The 24,888-nt window shown below is 33.0% G+C and overlaps 2 protein-coding genes and 1 non-coding gene across 4 annotated transcripts; 1 reads left to right on the forward strand and 2 right to left on the reverse strand.

The window, feature by feature from the left end:
• Positions 1–5,774: 5,774 nt before the first annotated feature.
• LOC115710071 (putative DEAD-box ATP-dependent RNA helicase 29) lies at positions 5,775–10,999 on the reverse strand. 2 transcript variants are annotated; one of them, XM_030639445.2, is made up of 12 exons: positions 10,825–10,999; positions 10,195–10,592; positions 8,578–9,739; positions 8,445–8,502; positions 8,172–8,276; positions 7,772–7,817; positions 7,525–7,598; positions 7,320–7,372; positions 7,090–7,171; positions 6,922–6,978; positions 6,285–6,408; positions 5,775–6,156 (listed from the first exon to the last, which is right to left on the reverse strand). In XM_030639445.2, the coding sequence occupies exons 2-12, from the start codon at positions 10,580–10,582 to the stop codon at positions 5,918–5,920; spliced, it is 2,388 nt and encodes a 795-aa protein (XP_030495305.2). In that variant the 5' UTR covers positions 10,583–10,592; positions 10,825–10,999; the 3' UTR covers positions 5,775–5,917. The 2 variants fall into 2 exon arrangements, with proteins under 2 accessions (XP_030495305.2, XP_060967507.1); XM_061111524.1 differs by having other exon boundaries at positions 7,525–7,595; positions 10,825–10,984.
• A 1,843-nt stretch (positions 11,000–12,842) lies between these two features.
• On the forward strand, positions 12,843–13,037 carry LOC115711711 (U2 spliceosomal RNA). Its single transcript, XR_004010591.1, has one exon. It is a non-coding gene; the product is annotated as a U2 spliceosomal RNA (small nuclear RNA).
• A 129-nt stretch (positions 13,038–13,166) lies between these two features.
• On the reverse strand, positions 13,167–17,343 carry LOC115710131 (S-formylglutathione hydrolase). The gene is made up of 7 exons (XM_061111527.1): positions 17,061–17,343; positions 16,311–16,428; positions 15,434–15,481; positions 14,729–14,925; positions 14,463–14,561; positions 14,314–14,379; positions 13,167–13,628 (listed from the first exon to the last, which is right to left on the reverse strand). The coding sequence occupies exons 1-7, from the start codon at positions 17,208–17,210 to the stop codon at positions 13,446–13,448; spliced, it is 861 nt and encodes a 286-aa protein (XP_060967510.1). The 5' UTR covers positions 17,211–17,343; the 3' UTR covers positions 13,167–13,445.
• Between the last annotated feature and the right edge of the window lie 7,545 nt (positions 17,344–24,888).

Consider the following 24,888-nt stretch of genomic DNA (forward strand, 5'->3'; position numbering starts at 1 on the left):
TTATTTAATAAAAACCTTTCATATTTTCAAAAAAAAAAAAAAACCTTTCATTTTTTTTATCCTCACTCCCTATTAATTAATAACAACATTTTTTGTTCAAAAAAAAAAAATTAATAACAACATTTATGTGTTTATCAATAATAAATAATTAAAAGACCGAAGAAGAAGTAACATTAAATTAAAAACATTAATTATAAAATAATTTTTATTTATTAACATATAATAATAATAATAAATTATTCAAATACCATAATAATAATAATAGATAGATATATGACAAATTTTATTATATATTATATATGAGAAAATATAAGTTCAAGTAAATTTATATAATAAATAGTCAAAATTTAGGGATGGACAGTATCCAATCCAATCCAATTTAATTACAAAATATTAGATATTCAATTACAGTTGGATTGGATTGAATGCTAAAAGTTGGATTCTAATTAGATTAGATTGGTTATTGGATGTCAATCTCAAAATTCAATTAAAAATCGATCCAATCCAATTACATTTATAAATGTTAAAAAATTATTTATATAATAAAAAATATTGAAAAATATAATGTATTTTTATTAGATTTTTTTTTGTGTGTGTTGAATTTGTAACATTTCGTTGTTTTGTGTATTTATTTTCACGACATTTTGTTCTATTTTATTACTTAGAAATATTGTTGTTTTAATTATTTAAAACTTTTAGTTATATTACACTTGTAATAATGATATGTTTATGAAGTATTAAACTTAAATAAACAGTGATACTTAGTTTTTAATTATTTTTCTTCATATTTTTAAGTTAATATTAAAATGTAGGTTTGTAATTAGATATCCAATTAAAAAGACGATCCAATCCAATTAGTAATTGAATTGAATTTTGAGGTCTAATTAGATTGGATGGGATGATGATTTTTCAAATCCAATTACTAATTGGATTAGATCAAATGAGGAGAAAAACATTGGATTAGATCGGATGTCCACCCCTAATTAAAATTATTGTGTATGCATTCTAAATTGCTACAAAACTCTTAAAAGTAAGGATGACTATAAATTTTATGCTTTTGTGTGCTTCGGAAGGCTAAAGCTTTGTATTCTAACTTCAAAGGGTAATGAGGAAGTTGATAGACTTGAAAGATTTGGTATGTTTTATAATAATGTATTTTAAACTTTCTTTCTTAATCTATTTTATATTTTTCTACTGTAATTTATTTTTCTATATAAGAATAGTTATTTTGTATCTTGTACTATAGTCAACTGAATTATTTTATTTTTTTTCCATGTGAGAATTGCATAATCATTTTCAGTTTGGTTCATAAAATTAGATAAAATATTATAGACTTGAATCAAGTTGATTGTGATTTTTATATTCTACCTGCTATACCAATTTTTTTGGATTATTTAACAAAAAAGTTGAATTGAATGTTTTTTTTTTTTTTTGAAACATGAAATATCAACTTCATTAAAATAAAGCATTCAAATTACAAATTGGCATGAAAGTCTGCCAGAACATCAACATCATGAATGCTACGATCAGAATAGAAATAAGAGCACCTAGCTATGAAGTGGGCAACTTTGTTTGCTGATCGTCTAACAAAACGAACACTAACATTAGGTAGAGAGGATAAGAGAATTTTACAATCATGAGTAATCAGACCAAAGATAGAAGAAATTTGTTGATTACTAGAGATTGCTTGGACAGTGAGTAAACTATCAGTTTCCACCTCTACCGTATTCCAACCTTTATCTTTGAGCCAACTGAGTGCTTCCTTGACCCCCAAGGCCTCAACAACCACAGCCGAGAACGAGCCATGATAGTACTTGGCCACGAAGTCAATGACCCTGCCTTCTGAATCACAAGCTACTATACCAAACCCATAGGCATTGTCTTTCTCAAAGATGGCCCCGTCAACGTTGATCTTGATCGTATCATAAGCAGGTTTAGTCCAATGCTCAAAGTTGTTTCCATCTCCTATCAAAGAAGAGGATAACAAACTTGTTTTATCTTGAGCTTTTAACCAGTGATCAAGGGTAGTCCACGCTGAAGAAACAACATGAGAAGGTGAAGATGCTTTTTTGTCCCAAACTAAAGAATTTCTTGCCTTCCAAATTGACCAACATAGCATCACAACACGGCAAGAGATGTCTTCATCAAAATCAAAGCCATTGAACACATCATAAAGAAAGTGTCCAATGGTTCCAACAAAGTTAGCATGGGTAACAATATCAGCCTTTTGCCAACAACTAATTGCAAAGGGGCAGCTAAGTAATATATGCGAAGCAGATTCAGTAGCATGATTGCAAACAGGGCACATAGAAGAAACACTTACCCCCTTAGAGATGAGCTGAAGACAGGTAGGAAGCACATTTGAGACTGCCCGCCACATAAAGTTCTTCACTTTAGGAGGTATTTTGAGGTGCCACAGTTTACGCCAAAAGCCTGAATTGTCTTCCCTAGAACGGTTGTTCTTCCGACTTTGCAGCAGATTGTAGGCCGACTTGACAGAATAATGGCCTAATTTCTCACCAGCCCAGGCCCATTGATCATCAGTAGCAGAGAAACTGAGGGGAATTCCCAGAATAAGGTCAGCATCCCTGACATTAAACATATCTCGCACAAGAGAGACATCCCAACTTCTATCATCCACATGAAAAAGAGAGTTGACCGTATGATGGTCGAGACCCGGAGTAGTGGTGGATACAAAAGGGTTACCGTTATCAGGGAGCCAAGGATGAGCCAGAATGCTTGTTGCAGTACCAGTGCCAATGATCCTCCTAGTACCAGACCGTACCAAGTCTTAGACATTCCAAATACTACGCCAAACAAAACTGGGATTACTTCCCAGTTCAGCATGAAGAAAATCCGATCGTGGGTAGTACTTGGCTTTAAAAACTTGACTAACAAGGGATGAATCAGAGCATAACAATCGTCACCCTTGTTTGGCAAGCATTGCAAGGTTAAAATCATGGAGGTGACGAAAACCCATACCTCCCAAGTCCTTGGGAACAGCCAACCGATCCCAAGACATCCAAATAATACCTTGCCCACTAGCACTCTTTGTTTTCCACCAAAAGCTAGCCATAAGTTTCTCAATATCATTGCAGATTTTCAGAGGGATCGGAAACACACTCATGGCATATGTTGGAAGAGATTGGATGACAGTCTTTAGCAGAATTTTCTTACCAGCACGAGAAAGGAACTTACCATCCCAACTATTTATGCGGTTAAGTGACATAAATAATAAATTTTCGTAATAAATATATTGTGGGACATATTGAAAAAAACTCAATACTCAGCCTATGAGGCGACCTAATCTAAATAAGGATCACAAGATTTACGAAGAGAGGTATTTCAGCATTGTCGAGATGTTATTTCGATAAAACATTCAACATCTCGTAGTACAAGGATCTTGTAACTGACCGTAATACGATGATCTTGGATGAGTTCGTAATATAAAGATCTTGCATCATCTCATAATACATAATCAGTGGTGCATCACCTCGTATTACACAGTCAATGATGTATCACCTCGTACTACACAGCAGTGGTGCATCACCTTGTATTACACAGTCAGTGATACATCACATCGTAACACATAGTCACTGGTACGTCATCACTAATAATGCTCATATCAAAAACAAATAATGCTACTCTTGATGATGATATACATCATCACTTATTATACTCTTGATATTACTTACATATATCTCCCAGCACATGTCCATTAGTTTCAAAATTTTATCGAAAAATCATATAAATTCTATCCAAAATCTTCAAATAAATTTATAAAAAAGCTATAGAAAATATATCAAAAAACCAATTGGTTAGAAGCTTGACCACCTTCATCATCTTCGGTTATTTGGACCAACCACTTGTTAATATAATGATGAATTAATAAAAATTCAAACATGAGATAAAGTAAACTTATTGTTACAAATAAGTTTCTATTACATTTTAATTTATGTACAAAGTTGAAATATATAAACCCCAAATATATTATTAATTATAAACCCTACGTATTCTATTAATTATAATATATAACTAAACAATGCCTTAAGATAGCCCTCATAAAAGTAGGGTTTCTAGATCAGAAAATTTATAAAAATAACGATTTTTGATTTAATTTTACAAAAATACTGCCACAAAAATTACTTTTATACTATCTTGACCATTTTTTTTTTTGTTTTAAACTGTAAACACAAAAAAAAAAAAAAAAAAAATGAGACCTCCATCTTCCACACCCACAGACAGAACCACCACACGAACACCAGAACAATCGAAAAACAACCATTAATTACGGTGAGATAGAGAAAAAAAAGTGAAATCGACGTCAAATAAATAATCGTGGCAAAACAACTGTTAAACAACACTAAAACAAATCAAACAAAAGAAAGAAAAACATGATTAGAAAAGACTAAAGAATATTTTGCACAGCCTCAATACCCAATGCAGTAGCAGTTATATTTGCAAGCCCAATCTTAAAAAATCAGAACAAAAAAATTACTAAAATAACATAAAAATAAATGTAAAACAATAAGCAGATATAACCACTTAGGAAAATATAAAAGAACCACACACCTCAAAACTTTTTTTCTAGTGAGCTCGTCAAATTTATTTTTAGGAGAACCAAAATAAAAAAATAACCACAAAATAACCATAGAGAAGGAAGAAGAAATGTATTTTATGATCTTCATTTTTCACACCCACGGATAGAACCATCACAACACCACGAGAACACCTAGAAAACAATCATTAATTCCAGCAAGATGGAGCAAGAACAGTGAAAAATAAACACAGTATAATGCAGTATGAAACTTATAAAAATACACAATAAAAAAAATAAAAAATACCACCTGACAGTATTTTTGTTAAAAAATTGTAAAAGATATACTATGTAAATAGGTCCATTGAACCCCATTTCACAGAAGTAGGGTTTCTAGATCTCACTATAGACACATTGAACCAATTAACTGATATGAAATCCCAACTTTCAATGACCATTTTCAAATTGTTATAAAATGAGAAATGTTGAAGGAGATTTGGGAATATTTGGGAATTAAAGGTGACGTTTGGTTGGAGGTAATGAAATGGAATGAAAACAATTTTCATTTCATTCTTTTGTTTGGTTGCACATTAAAGTATTGGAGTGTCATTCCAATGGAATGACCTTTCTACAATTTTGGTGGAATAACTATTCTATTTTAAAATGAAAGGAAAGACCATCCCATTGCATGACAAGAAAAAAATTAATAATTTTTTTATCAATTTTTTTATGTATTTTAAAATTTATTCTATTCTCATTTCTATTCCTATCTTTTCATTCCTCATAACCAAACGCCACCTAAAAGTCTAGAGAATGATAAAAGAAGGTTCACCATTTAGGAGAAGGGAAGCGTGTTCGTAACATTATTGCGAAACTAACCTTGAGCTGCCTTATTCCAATACCTAGTATCGCTATTATTACAAAAACTAATCAAGTCTCCTATTTCTAAGTTTTTATGATCAACAAAATCCTTCCAACTAGGGCAACATATCTGATCATACAAAGTACTTTTCTTATTCCTATCGTTAAATTCTCCCATTTCTCCAACAATTTCGAAATTTTCAGCAATATTTTCCTCTAAATAAGTATTTCGAACCACTTTAACATGTAATTGAATTTATCTTCTATCCAATTTAAACAGTCTAAAACTTTTAAGAGAGGTCCATGATTGAATTTATTAACATGTAATTCTTTTGTTTGTTGTGTTTGGTGATTGATGATGTTTTTCTCTTCATAAATAATAAAAAAAAAATGATTGGGAAAAGAAATTTAATTGTTGGTCTATGCACTCGTCGATACAAAATGTGCATTCCAAAATTGACAAATCTCAAAACTTTCAGTTTGAGATAAATATACTAAGTCGTACAACAAGTGAAACAACTACTTAGCACTCGATCTTTTCGACTTTCCTCTTTTCGCAAATTTGCCACCTTTTTTACCCCGGCTGTTACTCTTGCCCTTCAGATAAGAAATTTGCGTTGCCTTCTTATGTCTCTCCTTTCTAACTTGGTCAAGATCTTTGATTTCGGAACGTACATGAGCATTAGGCACGTGGTTCTGGTTTCGCTTACCCTTAAATTTTCTGTTATCACCTTGTGATCGCCCTGCAAAAGATCGTCCTGCATAGCCATGTCCACAATCATTGAGTAAATAATTTCTTCAATCAAATTTTAAACAGTAACAATTTTGTACCGACTTCCACAAAAAATGTAATGAATCGAAACAAGCATCCACTCGAGAATTTTACCAGGGCGTTCATCAGTATTCTCTTCACCACCTCTAAAAGATATTTTATTGTGTGAATGTTCTTTCCATTTCTTGTATATCCCAGTTTTGTTAGCTTTTACTCTTGCACCACTTTCTGTCTTTACCTACACACACATAAAGAGAAGAGTTAAGTTAAGCATTCCCTAGAACTAGAAGGGCTTTTATTGTATTAATTGATCTATTTTATAAGGCCAAACAACCAGCCAAAATCCATAGCAGGAAAAATCCTTATGTAAATCTTTTTTGGCAAAAATCCCCATATAATAATTTAGCAGCAAAAATCTCTTTGTGGTCATTTTGTTACAATGTTAGTCCCTTTGTGGTTACAATTTCAGGGACTAATCCTGCATGAAATTTAAAGATTTAAGTGAACTATATAAGTGTAACAAAATGATCTACATAGGGATTTTTACCGCCAAAAAATTTACATAAAGAGAGTGCAAGAAAGTGAACTATATAGGGATTTTTGCCGCAAATTTCCCTTCTTGCATGAGAAAGAGTTCAACTATGAGCAGATAACAAACTCCAGACAGAATGATGGTACAAACAACAGAGCTGGGAGAGATGTTTCTCCTTATATGTATTTACCAAAATTAAAATAGGAGTTCAAAAATTACCTTCCCACTAGCTGTAACACGGTCACCACTATTTAATTTGATGTACTTTTTACTCCTCTGCCACCAAAATGATAATGAGGTTAGGGCAAGTTGTTTGGGTAATTATATGATAATAATGAAACATTATTAAATGCCGAATTAATGAAGCAAAAAGTGATCTATATATACCCTGTCCCAGTGATACACAGATTTTTGTCTCTGCATTCCTGCAGTATCATCGGCAACTAAATCTAACACCGCAGCTTCAAACCTAAAAGATAAAAGTGGTTTAGTTCAGTCCCAGCCACTACAGCATATAGCAACCAGAATAGAGAGAGAAATAGGCAAAAAGATAATACAATCACTAATCAGTGAGAAATCTGCAATTGCACTCTCCTGAAAATGAGCATAAGATTTACCTATTTGAACCGAATTCCTGGTTAGCTCCAACAGAGAGTCCTGACTCTGAAATCTGAAATAATAAAGAACATATAAATCAGATGCTTATTCAGATGGAAAAGAAAAAAAAAACCGGGACAGGGTGGAGATTCTACTTCTAGACATAACAATACATTTGCATATTGAAATGAAATTTAATGGGAAGTTTGTACCCGTATTACTTACATGATTTGTCGGTATAGAACTTATAAAGAACTCTTCATCCTTGAAGTTTCTTTCTTTCCTTTTAGAACCAGCTTCTAACAATCAGGGACAAAAAACATTCAAACATTTAGATTGCTTTTGAAACAAATCTCACTTTTGAAAGACATGTAGAGAGAAAAAAAAAATACCAAGTAATAGAGTTTTACTAAAACCAGATAAAATGCATGCGGTTAAACTTAAAGAAAATGTTAGATGACAAAAGTCAAACCTTTATTATCCTTTCCTATCACAGAAGCTCTGTCATCTTCTATTTCCTGCGACCAAGATATTTAAGGTAATTTTTAAGAGCAACACAATATTAATTGAAATCAAAACTCTAACTGGTGTTTGGTATGTGGGTTTGGGTTCTTGGGAATGGGAATGTTAAACCAAACCTATATTTGGTATAATTTTAGTGGAGGGCTTATGATTAAGCTGGCTCCCTTTTTAAATACTTCAGTGTGAGATTCCCTTAATTTCAGCCCCTCTCAACTAAACTGACCAAGTGAAACTCTTACAAAAAACACCCCATAAATGAGATTAGCTAAAAATAATTGTTCTCATCAATTGTGGTGATTAATTTAATAAAGTCAAAAGAAAGCTTTTACAGCACAATATTGTGAGATTACCTTCTCCGCAATAGTATTAGAACGCTGCTGTTGAACCAAGTTAATTATCTGCTCGTGAATAGCTCTTTTTTTCTTCATCACATCAGTCCATTGACTAGAAGAACCCTGCAAACAAGCCAGAAAAAGCATTGAATATATATAATTACCCCACTGAATGAAAACATTGTTCCAGAGAGAGACTCTTAAAATCAGAATGCTAGTCACTTCAGAGAAAGAGAAAAAGAGGAAAATTTGAAAACACAAATGATCGATGCAGAGAGGTATAGAAGTTACCTGTAAATGCTTGGATTTAGCAGCTTCCCCTTCAGCTTCAAGTATGGTCTGCTTCGGTCTAGCAAATATTAGCTAGATTAAAAACCATGCATATATAACCTTGGAAAGAAAAGAAAAGGCATGGAAAACTAACCTAAATGTCTTCAAACGCTCAGAAAAAGCCAGTGCCATTAACTCTCCCCCACCAAGAACATTTTTGAACATTGGATGCAAACCTTCAGGAGGTAATTCCTTTGATCTTCTAATGGATTCCTTTGCAGGTGATGGTTTTGTCTTTGAATACAAACGAAATGCATTTACACAGGTTTTCATCAAAGAACTCAATTCGCCAGAGGAATCAATGACTTCCCTAAGTCTATCTGAAACAAGATCAATTACTGTCTGGGGAAAGCGTCCATAGACTGTTTCTCCATTTGCAATGGCATCATCAATTTTGGACAATATACCATCTTTATCATCAAGAACTTCCTCCTCAGCTGGTGCAGGCCAAATTGGTTTCGAGAGAAATAGATGAAGATCCAAAAGATAAGGCATGTCCTCAGTTGTAACAAAAGAAAATGCAGTACCCTTTCGACCAGCCCTGGCAGCTCTTCCGACACGATGAACAAAAATTTTAGGCTTTGGAGGGAAATCCCAATTTATGACATTATCAAGCAACGGAATATCAATGCCCCTGGCTGCAACATCAGTCACAATGAGAAACATAGTTTTCCTTGCCCTAAACCTTGATATATTAATCTTGCGAGCATCTTGGTCCATATCACCATAGCATACAGAAGGCTCAATACCCTCTTCCCTAAACAACATATTAAGGAACTCAACATGATGCTTTGTGGACACAAATATTAATGTCTGCTCATCAGAACCAATTTGTTCCCTTACCAAATAAAGTAAAGCTGCATTCTTTTCTTCATGTCTTAAGGTGAAAAATGCAAGTTTCAAATCAGGGCTAATCTTAGTTTCCAAATCAAGCCGCACAAGCAGAGGATCTCGCAAACCAGCCTTTGCGAACTCAGCAAGGGCACTAGGTAATGTTGCACTGAAAAGCAAAGTTTGACGATTTTCACTCAACTGCGCAAGAATCTTATGCAACTGCTCAGCAAAACCCATGCCAAATAGACAATCAGCTTCATCGAAAACAACATATTCTACAGTGCGCAGTGACATGTCATCCACCTCAGACAAATGGTGCATTAGCCTACCAGGAGTTGCAATTATGATATCAGGAGATTGGGCTAACTCTTCAAACTGACTTTCCATACTATCACCTCCAACTAGTAAACTAATACGAAGATCTGAAATAACAAATAAAAATTAAATTTAAGCCAATCTTCTTAAGTTTTTTTCTTTTGGAAAAAGAGACAAAGTTCACTTGTCTAAACCAATCTTCTTAAGTTAAACCAATCCACCCAAAAGCAAAAAAAAAACAGCTGATTCTAATTTACAAACCATCATATAAATATCAAATAGAATTATTTAGGGTTTAGGGTTTAGGATCACCTTATTATCATTTTCCAATTCCTAATTTGACTCAAAAACCCAGCGACTCTAATTTACAAATAATCATATAAATGATATACAGAATTATTAAAATACTTTACTCCCCATAATTGTTGTCATGAACTTCAATCATTTACAACAGCCTTTGACGAATTTAAGCATTACAAATTTATAAAAGTAAAACCTCTGTAAAATGAAAATAAAGAAATCATTCTATAACCAAATGCGGAAGAATTTTGTAAAAGGATACCTGTAAAGCGTCCGAGCTCCTTAGTGAACTTGTGCGTTTGAAGTGCCAAATCCCTGGTAGGAGAAAGGATTAGAGCTCTAACGCCGCTCTGAGGCACGTGCTGCTTCAATCGCTCAATCATGGGAACAAGAAAAGCGGCTGTCTTGCCGGAACCGGTACGGGCCATGGCTACAACGTCGTTTCCAGCGAGGATGAGAGGCATAGTTTTCCTCTGAATTGGAGTTGGGACAATGTAGCCCTTGCGCTTGATTCCTCGAAATACATTAGGACTTAGACCCAATGACTCGAAACCTCCTGACTTGGCCTTCTTTCTTTGCTTCTCCAACCGGATTAAATCTGCTTTCGAGCTCACTTGAATCTGAGTCGGTTTAGGTCTGCGATCCGCCATTAGAGAGTTTCTGTTTCACACACAATTAATTTAGAAGCTTTGTAAATAATGTAAAATCACTCCAAATAACTCAAAGATATATGGTGCAATCCTAATTCAGTCTCAAACCAAGCTTATTGCTAACAATTATGTCTATTAATATCATGAACAGTGGTAACTAGTGTGTAATTATCTTATTGTGAATTATTCAAGCGTTTCAACTCAAATGAACAGAGCACAATAATTCCTTTTGTAATGGTTACCTGTCTACCAATCAAGCAGAGGACAATACCAGTGTGGTTGAAGTTGAACTTGAAAATAGAGAGGCGGAGGCCACAAATCGTGGTTGAAATCGCAGAGAAACAATGGCTGAATACTCAGCCTTGTATCGTCGAGAACAGAGAGAAACGGAAGAAGAAGAAGAAGAATAGAAGGTTAGCCCTAAAATTAGTGGGCATTGGGCGGGGCTTTCACATATTGGGCTTTCAAATTTAAAAGCATAAAATGACCAAAAAAAAAAAAAAGCTTGAAATAAGTTGAAGAATACCTTTTTTTTTATTCATTAATTAAAAATACCGTCATATTATATATGAGAAATTTATATGGTATACTAACTTTTATCAATTTTTTACAAAAATACTGCCAGGCGGTATTTTTTTACTTTTTTACTGTTTTTTTTATAAATTTTATACTGCAATATACTGTGTTAAGTTTTTACTAGTGTTCTACTACTATTTTATAGTTGTTCTGCTGTTGTTTTGAGTTGTTCTGTTCTGTGTTCTACTGGTATTTTATAAAAATATAGTATTTTTAAAAACATTTCTATGTGAGTATTTTTGTAAAAGTTAACTCAAATTCCAGTATTTTTGTAAGTTTTCCTATTATATTACATTAAAATATACCCACATTTGTGAGTGAGTTGTCCAATATACTTTCACCATTTATTTAAGTCTGTACATAATTTATATTAACTTAAGGGATATTATAGGGACATCATCTATAAAAGTGGGTATATCTTAAAGAATATTAAAATAAAGGTAAAAATTAAAACATGTAAAGTAAAGTAGGTATACAATGTAATTTCCTCAAATAGATTGGGATAATTTCAAAAACCCCAAAAATAATAAAAAAAAAATACAAAAATACGGTCTCTACGGAATTTATAATATTTTTATGGTTTTTAAATTTTATTTACACAGACGCAAGTGAAGATCCCACAGAAATTTATCACATCAAACACTAATAGATTCAAGTCAAGAAAACATTGTCGACAAAACCAGATCAAGATCCATCATTGCTGCCAATCCGCTTAGGGTAGTGGGACTAGGATCTTCTTACACCTCTATCCTCAGTACATTTCATCTTGAGGGGTCGTATTAGGAATTATAGTTTAAGGTGTTAGTTAGCTTTGTTGTAGCAACTAGTTAGTTGGTTATATTTAGATATTGTTTTTCTCTTGTATTCATAACACACAAGTATCTTATAATACTCCATCAATAAGATCAATCTTAGTGTTCAAAAAAAAAAAAAGATCAATCTTATATTCCTAATAGTTTTGTAAATAAGCTGGCTAGCAAAATACAGCCTTGTCCATCTTTTAGCTTTAGGTACATTCATGTAAAAGATGTCATATATTCAAAATGTAACAATGAAATTGTTCTTGCATATATGGCTGGTTGTTACTGCTAATTTTTTATTTACTTTCCTTGTTAACTAGAAAAGATTCACACAATAATATTGATTGACCATCCCAAATATTATTATTCAGACTTCAATTGGTGATTTAATTAAGCAGCAAAACAGAACCAAATGGTACCAATATATTTAGGCTAGGCTAAGCTTTCGGCGCTCTCTTCCTCTTCTCGCTCTAAAGAACCACCAACCCGGCGATACTGAATTTTCTGGAGTAACAAGACACAATTTGTTTTCAAATCTTAGTAAATCATCATTTTCTCTGGTTCACTTTGAATCAAGATCCAAGAGTAACATGTTAGTATGCAAGCATGTCAGACTAAGCTTTCCAGTTTTTATATTCATTTGGTTAATCTCTCATAAAAACATTAGTTTTCAGAAACTAAACAATTTTAAATGAAGTGATTGTGTTTATTGGGGATTTTGAGAAATAATTCCTAGTCAAATTACACCATACACTGACATACACAACTCACTCTTTAGCAGCAGTGTTTTTTTTTTTTTTTTTTTGTAGTCCCACATGGATGGCGTAACAAAATGAAAGAAGACAAAGGTGTCATAAAAAGAGAAGAAGAACAGTGAACAATTCATACCTTTCTCGGCCTTTTGGCTAAGATCAAGTGTAGTATCTGTTCTTATCAGTTTAATATCTGATATGTGAGTCAATGACTCACACGATATTAAATTAATTTTTGTAAGGGGAGAGCCCATCACAGTGGCTTGCTGCTGGGGCTCTCGAGTGTCGCCTATGTCTTGCACTACAGCATAGGCAGGCGCACCCTACCAAAACTACTCTAATCTTCACTTTGCCTAATTTAACTCAATAAATCTAATATTTGGGTTTTGCCTAATGTGAAATTCTTGCATTTGATTTGCTCACAAAATCTGGAACCCAACATAATCTGACATGAACTTTGTTCAAATTATCGATTCGAGTTAAAAAGAAGAGCATTCAGAATAACTACAATAGTTATATAAAAGTGAAGATGTATATAGCAAAAGTAACACTGACAAGGCTTAAATTCCAATCCACACAACAAACATGAACATCTCCAGCAAATCCTTTTACTACAAGTGGACTGATTTGTTTTTCACTATAACATAGTTCTCACCCGAAAACCAACTATTGCACAAACGAAAACAGAATATATAAGGCTTATAGTCGACCGAGGTTTCCGGGTTTTGCTAACCTTCATGGGAGATTAAGAGCTTGAGCATGGTGGCTAATGTGATCATCTATGAAGGTGGCAATGAAATAGTAAGAGTGATCGTATCCGGGCTGCATTCGCAGTAGCAATGGAACATTAGCAGCTTTGCAAGCCTCTTGGAACTTGTGCGGCATTAACTGATCGGCCAAGAACTTGTCATCTTCTCCCTGCATTAAAGAAGCAGTCATATTTTTGAAAAGAATGGAGCCAATTTTGTCATAACAAAGACAAGGTAATTTTGTTTTCTACTTTAAAGGAAGTTTGCTCCTGTAGATTGTATCATGAATTTGCAATATCGGCTTAACTCAAATGAAATAGAGACATACATTCTTCTACCTAAACCTGAACGACATGCAGTTCTTCACAGAAAGATCCAATCTTCTAAATTTCGATTCTTTTTAAGTCACTTTCATGACTTCACACAAACCTAATCACGCAACCCAAGTGTTAGCCTTTTGCAAGCTCACGCTTCTGAGGGATTAGCTATCTCGAAGCAAGTGCCTTCTCTTACCGAAGTTGTCATCCGAAAGGCTTGTTCTCACTTCGTACTTACTCTAAATTTAAAGGCTAATCTCACCGATGGTCATGAGACTCGTACTTACTCCTAATATTTGAAGAGAACAAATAAATATATCTATTTCCAAGAGATTTTTATTTATAGTAATTCTAGTATGATAAAATTCCAGCCCAAAAACTTTTGAGACTTGATAACTTTAGTTACAATATCCGAAATCAAACCGGCCCACTCGTTTAACACAACAAGTTTTTAATGATGAACTTAGGAACATAACAACACAAACAGCTGCAGTCATGTGTAAACGAAAATTAAATATTCGACAAAATAGTACGTACCTGATCGATTAGAATTGTTGCTGAAACGTCACGGAACTTAGCTACAAGGTTAGTGGCATCATATTCCTGCATTTTAACAATTATATTATCAAGTATAAACACTTCGAACTCGAGAAATGTTGCATTTGTTAAATTGTGTAGCAACTAACCTCCCAATCAGCTTTGTTGCCACCAAGATAGTTTGTGAAAGCTTTCTGGCCCCAAGGACAGTTTGTAGGATTCACAATTGGTGCAAAGGCTGATGCTGACTAGAATACGAAGAATCGGAAAAAATACCCAAAAAAAAAAAGAACAGATTTTAAGTTGTTCTATGGAAACAATGATTTATGATAGAAAAACGTTTCTCCGAGTTTTCAAAGAACTTCAGATGATTAGCTGAATCTCAACCCTTTTAAGTGCACTCAACGGTGATTACCTTATACTTGTCGAGATTTTTAAGGTAGATTGTTAGAGCACCATGCCCACCCATGGAATGACCAGATATCGAGGCACGTGAAGTATCGAGCTGTGGAAAATTTTCTTTCACAAGGTTTGGCAACTCCTTGACAACATAATCATACATACGCCAGTTCTTCCACTTCTCTTGTGTAGCATTGAGATAAAATCCAGCACCTGGTTAAAAGAAAATAATGATTAGATAAATAACTTAGCACATTTTGATAAAAGCTCACTTCCTAACAAAGCTTGTACACCTTTTCTTTATATTGTTTTCATTAAAACAATTTAATGGTTTTTTTTTCCTCTTTTCGGAATCATAATTCAGTGTACTATGCTAACCAAATGCCCATGATAAACAAAGCATTGGTAGGGAGAAAATGGCATCTTCAATTGCACTATATTTTTATACGAAAATTTTAAATGAAGTAACAATTTCACTTGATAAGAAAGAACTATACTAGGAGTTGGGCCTAAGTAGACAAAAGTTGATAATATATAACCGAAATTCAAATTACATTGAGAGCATCCAAGTTGACATGAGCATGCTCAATGCTTATTATAGAGATTGAAGACAATGCCAAGATGCAAGACGAGCACCCAAAAGTTTTTCCAAGGACGTATAACAATTTAATGTTAGAAAATCTTATGCAGAATGAAAAATAATCAGCTTTGTGCGGCTTACCTACACCGAAATCCCAGCTATCTGCCTCTCCTTCCACATTCAAACCTCCTGTAAATTATAAAGAAAAGAAAAAAAACAGTAAGACATACTCCACAGTCAGGGCATGACTAAAATGAACTGCTAATTTTGTATGAGGTTTCAAAATTCCCTAGGTTGTACTCAGTTTTTATGAGGTACCATGAAATAGAAAAGTGGGGTTAATCTACCGAATTATCTTAATGCATTGAGCAAGAAAATATATAACAAGACAGTCATAAGCTGATAAATTTTACTGATCAATAATAGGCTATATTGGGTATAGATGCCAAGTGTTTTTCTTTCTAAACCATGCATGTGTTTTTACTTACCCTATAGAAACACAAGTTTCGCAGAATCTTTGACACAGTTAGATAGATTAAGAAAGGATAAAAGAAAGTCTATTGCTTTGACATAATGGTTTGCCTTACAAAAGAATAAAAGTCGAATAACTAAATATAAGCGAGATAAGCCCTATTCCTCCTTCCCAATGGCCAATCCACCACTTCACTTATTTACTACTAACTTAATACCGGAAAAACAAGAAAAGTGGCACTAGAAAAGCAAATAGAGAGAGTACAAGACAGAACTAAATAGGTGTAGAGTTCAGAGTAGCGAAGAGGCTTTGATGAAGAAGTGAAGTACAAAGTGAATTTCTCATGTCCCTCCGAATCATTTTTATGCAAAAATACCAAATAACAGACACTCAAAATAGTTGCATGCTACTCTAAAGCAATAAGAAAAACACAGAATTTACAGTGTTAAAATATATTGAAGTTTTGGCAGCTCTGGTAATGCTGCTATCGAAATTTGTCATTCCAATTCAAACATGAAAAATAAATACATTACAAAAGTTGCTTACTTGGAGATGTGTCAGGAACAATCAGAGCAACACTCTCACTTGAAGCAGCACGTTGTGCTCCAGACTTTGTTATAAAATTCTCATCTGAGCAAGTGAGGCCTGAGAGCCAGTAAAGCACCTGTTCATTGATAGAAATGCAAACTTTTACATTCATGTAATTATGTTGTGATACACAAAAGCTGGCTGGCATAGTTAAATATGGAAAGAAAAACTTCTCAATACCAAGAAAAACACTTCCAAAATCCTTTCTAAAATGACTCAATTAGCAAAAAATTTACACAAGAAGCTTCTGAGCTTAGATGTTGTACTCACTGATTGTAGTAATAAATCAAGATTGATTATAATCACAAACATGTCATAGTTTACACAAATGTTTTCTAATTTGTAACTCTAAAAAGAAATTGGGAACTTGCTTTAACCAATCTCTGGTAAATAACAGTCATAATTCCCTACATTTTCTCTTCTTTTAGCATCTGGGCAAGATCACAATTTTCATGAAAAAAATTTCCTTTAATCAAAATTTGAGAAAAGGATTAAATTCTAACATGCAAATTCAGAACATCCCAACTCCATTAATTATCAACCAAAACAAAGTAAGAATAATCCCAACAAAACCTATACAATTTCACCTTATAACATAAACCCATCTAATAAAATTGCAGCTTTATGAAAACCCAGATGCCAAGTTCCAATCTTGAGAAGAATATGGAAATGGGTACGTGAGAAAATTGAAGATAATGATTAACTTACAGGAAATTTTTTGGAAAGAGATTGAGGAGAAGGAGGGAAGTAGATGTGGAAAGTCATGGAGCAACCGAGAGTTGGGCTGAAATGCTTGTATCTCTTGTTGAATCCTCCAAACATCTTTGAGCTGCTGATCTCAGTCGGTTTGGTATCCATCTTGATCTTCCTGAATTCGAATTGAGTCGTCTTCTTCTTGCTCTAGAAGCTTATACAGGAGTGAGTATAGTGAGTGAGATAATGGAAAAATCTTATTAAAAATAATCTAAAGAATAACTTTTGTTTTACAAAATTTCTATTTTTTTTTAAGGACAAAATATCTATTTAATTTGCTAAAAAATTCTATATATTTTAATTATATTTATAAAGAGAAATTTTATGTACCTGAATATTAAAAAGTAAATAACTTAAGTTAAATTTAAATAACTTAAGTAAATAACTCAATATTAAATTTAAGCATACAATTTTTTTTGACTAGTTTATGGAAGTGTTGGCAGTGGGTAATATAGGGTTGGTGGAAGAAGCCGTCATAGTTGGTTGGGCAATTTAGAAGGCTCGGAATGATATGCTTTGGAATGGTAAAAGTTGTAGTGCTGCTGATGTTATTTAGCTGGCTCGTACCACTCTTCGACAATGGACAAGTGCCCAGTCTAAGCGGATGGGATCGATGTCACTGGCTTCCAATCGCACTGACACAAGAGATTACTGGTCCAAACCGGCTGCTGATCAGTTAAAAATTAATGTGGATGGGGCAGTTTTTGAAGACACAAATGAGATAGGTACGGGTTTTGTAGCACGTAACTGTGATGGTCGAGTACTAGAGGCGTTTTCAACTATTTCTTCTGTTTAGCTGCCGACCCGAAATTGCAGAAATTTTAAGTGTCAAATAAGCACTTAGTTGGATAAAGAGGAATAACAGGTCAAATGTTATTCTAGAGACAGATTGCATTTTAATTGTTCAAGCTATTCTTAGTTCGGTATCTATGCCTTCTATTTTTGGTTTATTTGTTAAGGATTGTCAAGTTATTTTATCTTCTTTAAGTAATGTTTTTATTGGTCATGTTAAACGGTCTGCTAACAAAGTCGCGCACTGTATGGCATGTGGTGCTTGTTATTGGTCATGTCGTCTTTTTTGGGAGAGTGATATTCCCCTTACTCTTCAGTCTTCTGTATTAGCGGATGTTTCTGTCTAATAAAATTTATTTTCATTCAAAAAAAATAAATAAATAATTTAAGTTAATTTTTTAAAATCATTTTTAATATTTTTTATAAATTTCATTTTCATATTATTTTTATCCAATATTAATAGTTAGTTTTATTTTATTTTCATAATTTTTTAAATTATATAATTTTTTCTAATAAAATTATATATAATTTTGGGACTTTTTTAGTTTTACACTTCAAAATAGTTTTTTTGTTTTACATTTTTACGGAATTCTACATAGAAATTCTTATTACAACTAGCGCTGCAACCTAAATTGCAACAAAAAATCGTATAGAAACCCATATTGCAACTAGCGCAGCAACCACTCTAGAAACCCAAATTGTAAATTTGAAAAAAAAAATGTTAAAAAAACAGTATATGGGGTAATTTCCCATAATTTTTTTGCTTTAATATTTAAAATATTTATTTTTATTTTATAGGTATATTTTTTTTAGAATATGACAAGAAAAAAAATAAAAAATTAGTACGAATAAAATATATATATTTTATATAAAATAAAAAATTTAAAATGAAGTCTATTTATAATTTTATGGGATAAAAAAAAATTCTCATTTATTAAATATTTTTATTTCTATTATAATTATTAAATTTCGATATATATTGAGTATTTTTTTCAATTATATAATTAAGGATTAAAAATGATGCAACTTTTACTTATTTTAAAAAATAGTGCATTGTTATTACACACTATGATGTCCAATATTATTATAAGGTGACACCTTATGAATGATTAGTAGTTCTCTATAATTATTATTACTATAAAATAAGTGATATTGGCGGTAAAATTACCCGAATTTATATTTTTTAACTTAACCATAAAAATTGATTTTTCGGGGGCAAAACTACCTAAACTCTCATTACGTTTTACTTTTTACCCCTCTGTCTAAAAATCTCAGCTAATTGTCATGTGGACAATTGAAGTGTATACTAATGTATACGTGACACATTTTTAGTAGTCCACATAATATTAATTATTAAAATATTATAAAAATTATTCAAAAATATAAAAATAATTTAAAACCCTAGAGTTCTTGGCTGAGGTAGGTTTTGTTCCGACCACCTCTTGGTCGGCGTTAATGACGATAACTCCATCGCCAGAGGAGGCCTTGGGGTCAATCTTCTGCGCCTTGCTCGAACTTTCCCTGCCTGAAGTTCCGCCCAACTTCCTCTTGAAGGTTGATTTTAGCCTAATCGACATTTCTGCACAAACAAGAGAAAAAAGTTAAAATTGACGGCCAAGTTAATAAAAACATGAGTTATCAATAATAGGCCTACTCTAAATGTTTGGAGGAGCATCCTCCCGGACAAGAATTGAAGAGACGTCATCATCAAAAGATTTCTCTTCAACTTCCTCAACAAATGGCTTTCCCCTTCCCCTCGATAGGATGCACGACTTTGACGAGTAGGTACCTCTTCAGTGTCCATGATTGAATGGGTTCCTCGATAGGCGAAGGTCCGACCCTATTGGCCTTGGTCTTCTTCTTCTTCTTCTTCCGGGCAGCAGATGGATTTGTCAGCTCATAAGGCTTCTCAGAGAACGAACTCTAAGGCGTCGGATAAAGTCCCTGAGACGCAACGTAAAAGTAGGCCATATGTACATCTTGGCCCGTTGAAAAGTAATGGAGTTGGTTGGCATCTTTGTGACCATGTAATAGTCTCAAAGGAAGCTACCAATCTTTTTGACACACTTCTCATTAGTATCGATCAGCCACGAGCATTCATACTTCGAGAAGTAGAAGTACCCCGAGCAGTCACTGTGCAGGGGAGATTTTAATTTGAAAAACCATTTAATATCATGCGCAGAAGGTTCACCCCCACCCTTACTGTGCATATAATACAAACATGGTGGCCAGGTATTTGATTCCCTTCGGCGTGAATTGCGTCGGGGAAATTTTGTAGTAATTCACCATCTTCACAAAGTATGAGTGAAGTGGTAGGAGGGAACCATGATTGGCATGTGGGTCGTACCATGCACACATCCCCTCACCTGGGTTGTAGGAAAGTTGTCCCTTGAAAGGAAGAAAAACATGTACGTCCCTAAGAAGACCATCCTTGTCTAAATTTCAGAGATGCCTCTCAGTGAGCTTGGACGGTGGAAAAATCCACATTGGACCCTTAGGCTCTTGGTGTTCAAACGACTAAGCCTCATCAAATTCTTGGTCCGTATAATCAACACCCACGACTAAGAGGCGTCCACATGAATCATACAGTTTGTCATCCTCCGACCACCAACCAACCCCTACAAAAGGCATAAGGGCATACCTATGATTGTCAACCTGGTCTTCGATCTCTTGGACTTCAGGATCCTCTGTGGGGAGATTTCCCTCACTCTTAGAGTCTGGCTCGTCCTATTTGTGATGCATAGCCATTATTTGAATGAACTCTTTGTCGTACGAGCCTATCTTACGAACAGTTTGCTTTGTGCGAGCCACGTTTCTTGAATGGAATGAATAACTCTCTAAAGGATTATCTGTGACGACAACTGCGATCTCTGCCTCAACCTTTGGGTGGAAAGAAGGTTCAGGGTCCACTTTTGGCAAAGTGTTTGGAGTGTTTGGTCAAACAATGATGTCCAGTTGGACGACAAGTATTTCCTCCAGCCAAAATTGTATTCCCTAATAAACATGTCATACACGTCTCCAACAATCTAGTCTGGATAGGAGAAATTTTGGACGGTTGGGAAAAAAGGTTTTAATTCTTCACTCGAGACGTCCCACTCCTCAAAGCTAGAGGAGGAGTTATCAGCAGAGGGCGAAGGTGATGCCCTGAGTCTTAGTTGGTCGTGAAAGAGTAACTGTAAGAGATCATCAATTCGATTATTACCTCCCCAAAAGTCGTCGAGAATCATTTATAAAAGAAAGAAGGAGATGTAAATACCAGATAGAATAGAAATAAGGTTCTTTTTGGAAATAATTTATATATTTTGACCAACAAAATATACAAATCAAAAGAAAAGGTTTCTCTAGAATGACGAAGAACCTGGTTCGAAGCTGATCAAGAACAATTTTGAACCTAGAAAAAGCTAAAGTACTATACAAGCCTTAGTTCAACAAAATTTCTCAAGAAAACATATATTCATGCGACAATTCAATAGTTTAACCCCGCACAGGAAAATTTGTCAACAACGAAGAACATTCATGGCATAAACCTAGATTTTTGCAGAAAACATGCAATATCAAACGCAAAGAAAAATAGTAAAATATATTTAAATCAACACACTTACTCATTGGGGGAGAAGCGAGTTGAAGGTGATTCAAATACTTACGATCTCCAAATGCGTCCTTACGATTTGAGAAAACAAAAATGCTCTCTGGTTGTACAAAGAATCAAAAATGCCAAATGAGATTTCTCCTTCCCTTTTTAAGAATTTTTAAGGGGCACGATGGTAATTTGGATGCCCAAATCAAATTTTTGTTTCCTTATAAATTTTGCGATGAGTACTTTATAGAGTACAACCGTTAGCACATGCTTCTAAGGCACAAAAACTCGTGTCAAAGCATTAAATGCCTTAGATACTCAAAAGGATTTGAAGAGACTACATGTAGTATCATAACTACCTACTCTGATACGTGTCTCTACATCTGAATAGTTGTGAGCCAAGCAAGTCCACGCACCTACTAGGAGGTTCCTCCGCAGACTTGGGGGGCAAATGTTATTCCAATTTTAGCCCGGGTGATGTGGCACATTTTTTCGGGTGACACGTATCATCGTATATAAGCTTGGGTGGATAAAAAAACCTCGCGAAATGTCTGCCCAAGATAAACACTCGGTCGAATGTGCCAACAGACGAACCAAGTGTAATCTGCCACACAAGATAAGCATGAATTGACCTGGACGGAAAGAAATGGTATGAACATTATACCAACCGACTCAGGAGAAAATGCGTGACAGAGGCATTTAATATAGTTTCCTATTTAATATGTAATCCAATCCCAATTTAAAGGGAGTTTCGTATATATTCTTCATAATTTAAGAATGTCATTTATTCCCTATTTTCATGGATCGACAACTTTGGAAAACCAATATCTGTTGTAAACATCACCTATAAATAGTGGAGTCACTCCATTGTGAAGGGGACCAAAATCAGTTGCTTGAGTGAGATATTACGCTGCTCATTTTCTCTGTAAAGCTTTCGAGAGAAATCAAACTCTTTTTGCTTCTCCACTCACAAGTTAAATACAATAAAAAGGGGAGTAAGCTATTACCAGAATAATGGGGCTGAACCTTTATAACATATCGTGTTCTTAGTTTTACTTACTATTGATTATATTCTCTTTAAATCTTATTGATTTCTTGTTGCTTTGAAAGGTTCAGTGTCGTTGGTTAAAAGCGAAATCAACAACATGAACATTAGTTCATGATTACTCAGGATTCATGGTAATCTATTTTTGATCATCATTGTGATATGAATTAGGTATTTATAGCAAATGATATGTTTGATAAAGATAACTTAATTACATATCGGTCCATATCATATATAATCTCTATTATATACAACATCTTCACTTAGATGTCGTACTATATCAACGATTCGAATCGAGATTGCTTGCACTGAATAACGAGCATCAGTGAACCGTACTAACAACCATTGATTAAAAATTCTATAGTTTTAATATTTGCGGACTATATTATTCATGACTAAGTGATATTAATTCTTCGTATAATGCAAGTCACAATCTCATATATGAATAAGAATTTTTTTTTAATATTTATATATAAATTATTCAATATAAAATATTAATAATTTAACATTTAAGTATATATCAAAATATTTAACTACTATTTATAATTAAAATTATTTTTACAAGCTTTTTAAGACATGAACCTTTACATATATGCCCAATGACAACTATAGACAATTATTTGTAAGAGTAGAAGACATACATGTCAACTCCAGCTACCAGGGACCCACTTATGAAAAAAAAAATAGAATTATGAGGCACACTCTTATTCCTACTCTATTTTTTATTTAGGAAAAGAATTCTCCTTAGGAGTTTTTATCTGATCCAATTTGTTATTTTGCTCATAGTACATTTAATCTGCACTAGATGTGAATTTCATATTTTAGATCCAATCCAATCTATATAATAATTCAAATTCAATCCAATCTAATCCGCAAAAGTACAATTTGAATCGATTATTTTTTAATATTTAAAAATATTTTTTCACATAACTAACAACAGAATAAAATAAGTATCGTTGTTTTATGTCTCCAACAATAAATTAAAATAAAAAATTCAAAGCAAGAAAAAAAATTGTACGTATAAAGAAAAAATTAATTTAATTTTAAATTATATTTTCCTTATAAATAAGAATGAAATATAAATTTGATCTATTATATTTTGAAATATATTTATATCGCATGTATTAGATTTTTTAAATTACTATTTTTTTATATTGAAATATTAGTTGTATATATATTTTAAAATATATCTAAATATGTGTATTTGATTGAATCAGTTACTTTGACATATCAATCAATATTTAATCCGCACAAGTGTGAATTTTAAATTTTCTAATCTAATCCAATCCGCACAAATAAGAATACCTGAATTTTGTATATTGAATTAAATTAGATCGTGCAAATTAGATTTAATTGAGTATTTTATGAACATCTCTAATTCCCGCTCGATTAAGAGTGTTATTCCAAGAAAAAGTCTCTACCCTACTTTTGAAGGATGGATTAGCCTAATCCAAAAACATGGCACACTAATAGACTCAGAATGGGCATAGGCATATATGGTGCAACTCAAGTCCAATTACTTGCTATAAAAACTCACCACTAACATTCAACATTAAATAATAATTTAACTTTAAATACAAACCTAATTTATTCACCAAATTTAAAGTATGAAAAAGTGTATTTGTCTTGTAGTATACATTCACCATGATTCTTTATTAATAAATTTTGAGTTATATCTCATTAATTTACACCTAGCTTAGCTAAGTAGCTAGATACTTCCACGCCTAATTTTTGTATGTTTTGAGCTAAATTACATTTTTACAATTTTTTTTTGGGTGGGATAGGTTCGTGTTTAGTATTCATTAGACTTTTATTTAAGTAAAATTAAATATATTATAAATAACAAATATTTATAACTTAATTAATTAGAGTGTATAATACATTATGATGATATGGATTCAAGTTCCATTCATGACCCAACCCAATTCTATGCTTAAAAAATTATTGAAATTAATTTTCTTTCTATTTTTTTATGAAAAATTTCTCTTTTTAAATTTAAAATTCGTTTTAACAACTTTTTATTTTTTATTTCGTCCCTTTATGTAATAAGCTCTATCATTTTGTTTTCTATGATCCACAACCACATATATTTAACATGAGAAAAAAATTTTAATCAAATCATCTAAATATATTTAATAATAATAATAATATATATTTTACTTTCTGTAAATATAATTTGATTTAAAATTTTTAGTTAAAATCTTAAAAATAGTTTTAATTATATGTTAAATTTATAAGTAAAAACGAGTATTGTATGAGGGTCTCAAAATTTAAATTTAAATCGTTCTAGATTTATAGATTCTCGTGTTAAACCCTAATATGTACATGCATTTGTCGTTTATATAAATATTTAAAGTGTTATTTGGATG

This window comes from Cannabis sativa, chromosome 3 (assembly GCF_029168945.1).
Source record: "Cannabis sativa cultivar Pink pepper isolate KNU-18-1 chromosome 3, ASM2916894v1, whole genome shotgun sequence".
Classification (NCBI taxonomy): domain Eukaryota; kingdom Viridiplantae; phylum Streptophyta; class Magnoliopsida; order Rosales; family Cannabaceae; genus Cannabis; species Cannabis sativa.

Coding starts and splice junctions, on each gene's coding strand:
- LOC115710071 (XM_030639445.2), bottom strand. CDS start 10,582: ATGGCGGATCGCAGACCTAAACCGACTCAGATTCAAGTGAGCTCGAAA. Junction 8,503..8,577: donor GAGCGTTTGAAGACATTTAG/GTTAGTTTTCCA, acceptor AATATTTGCTAG/ACCGAAGCAGACCATACTTG. Junction 7,172..7,319: donor CAGGAATTCGGTTCAAATAG/GTAAATCTTATG, acceptor TTTATCTTTTAG/GTTTGAAGCTGCGGTGTTAG.
- LOC115710131 (XM_061111527.1), bottom strand. CDS start 17,210: ATGGATACCAAACCGACTGAGATCAGCAGCTCAAAGATGTTTGGAGGA. Junction 14,380..14,462: donor GCAACAAAGCTGATTGGGAG/GTTAGTTGCTAC, acceptor GTTAAAATGCAG/GAATATGATGCCACTAACCT. Junction 13,629..14,313: donor CAACAATTCTAATCGATCAG/GTACGTACTATT, acceptor TCTTTAATGCAG/GGAGAAGATGACAAGTTCTT.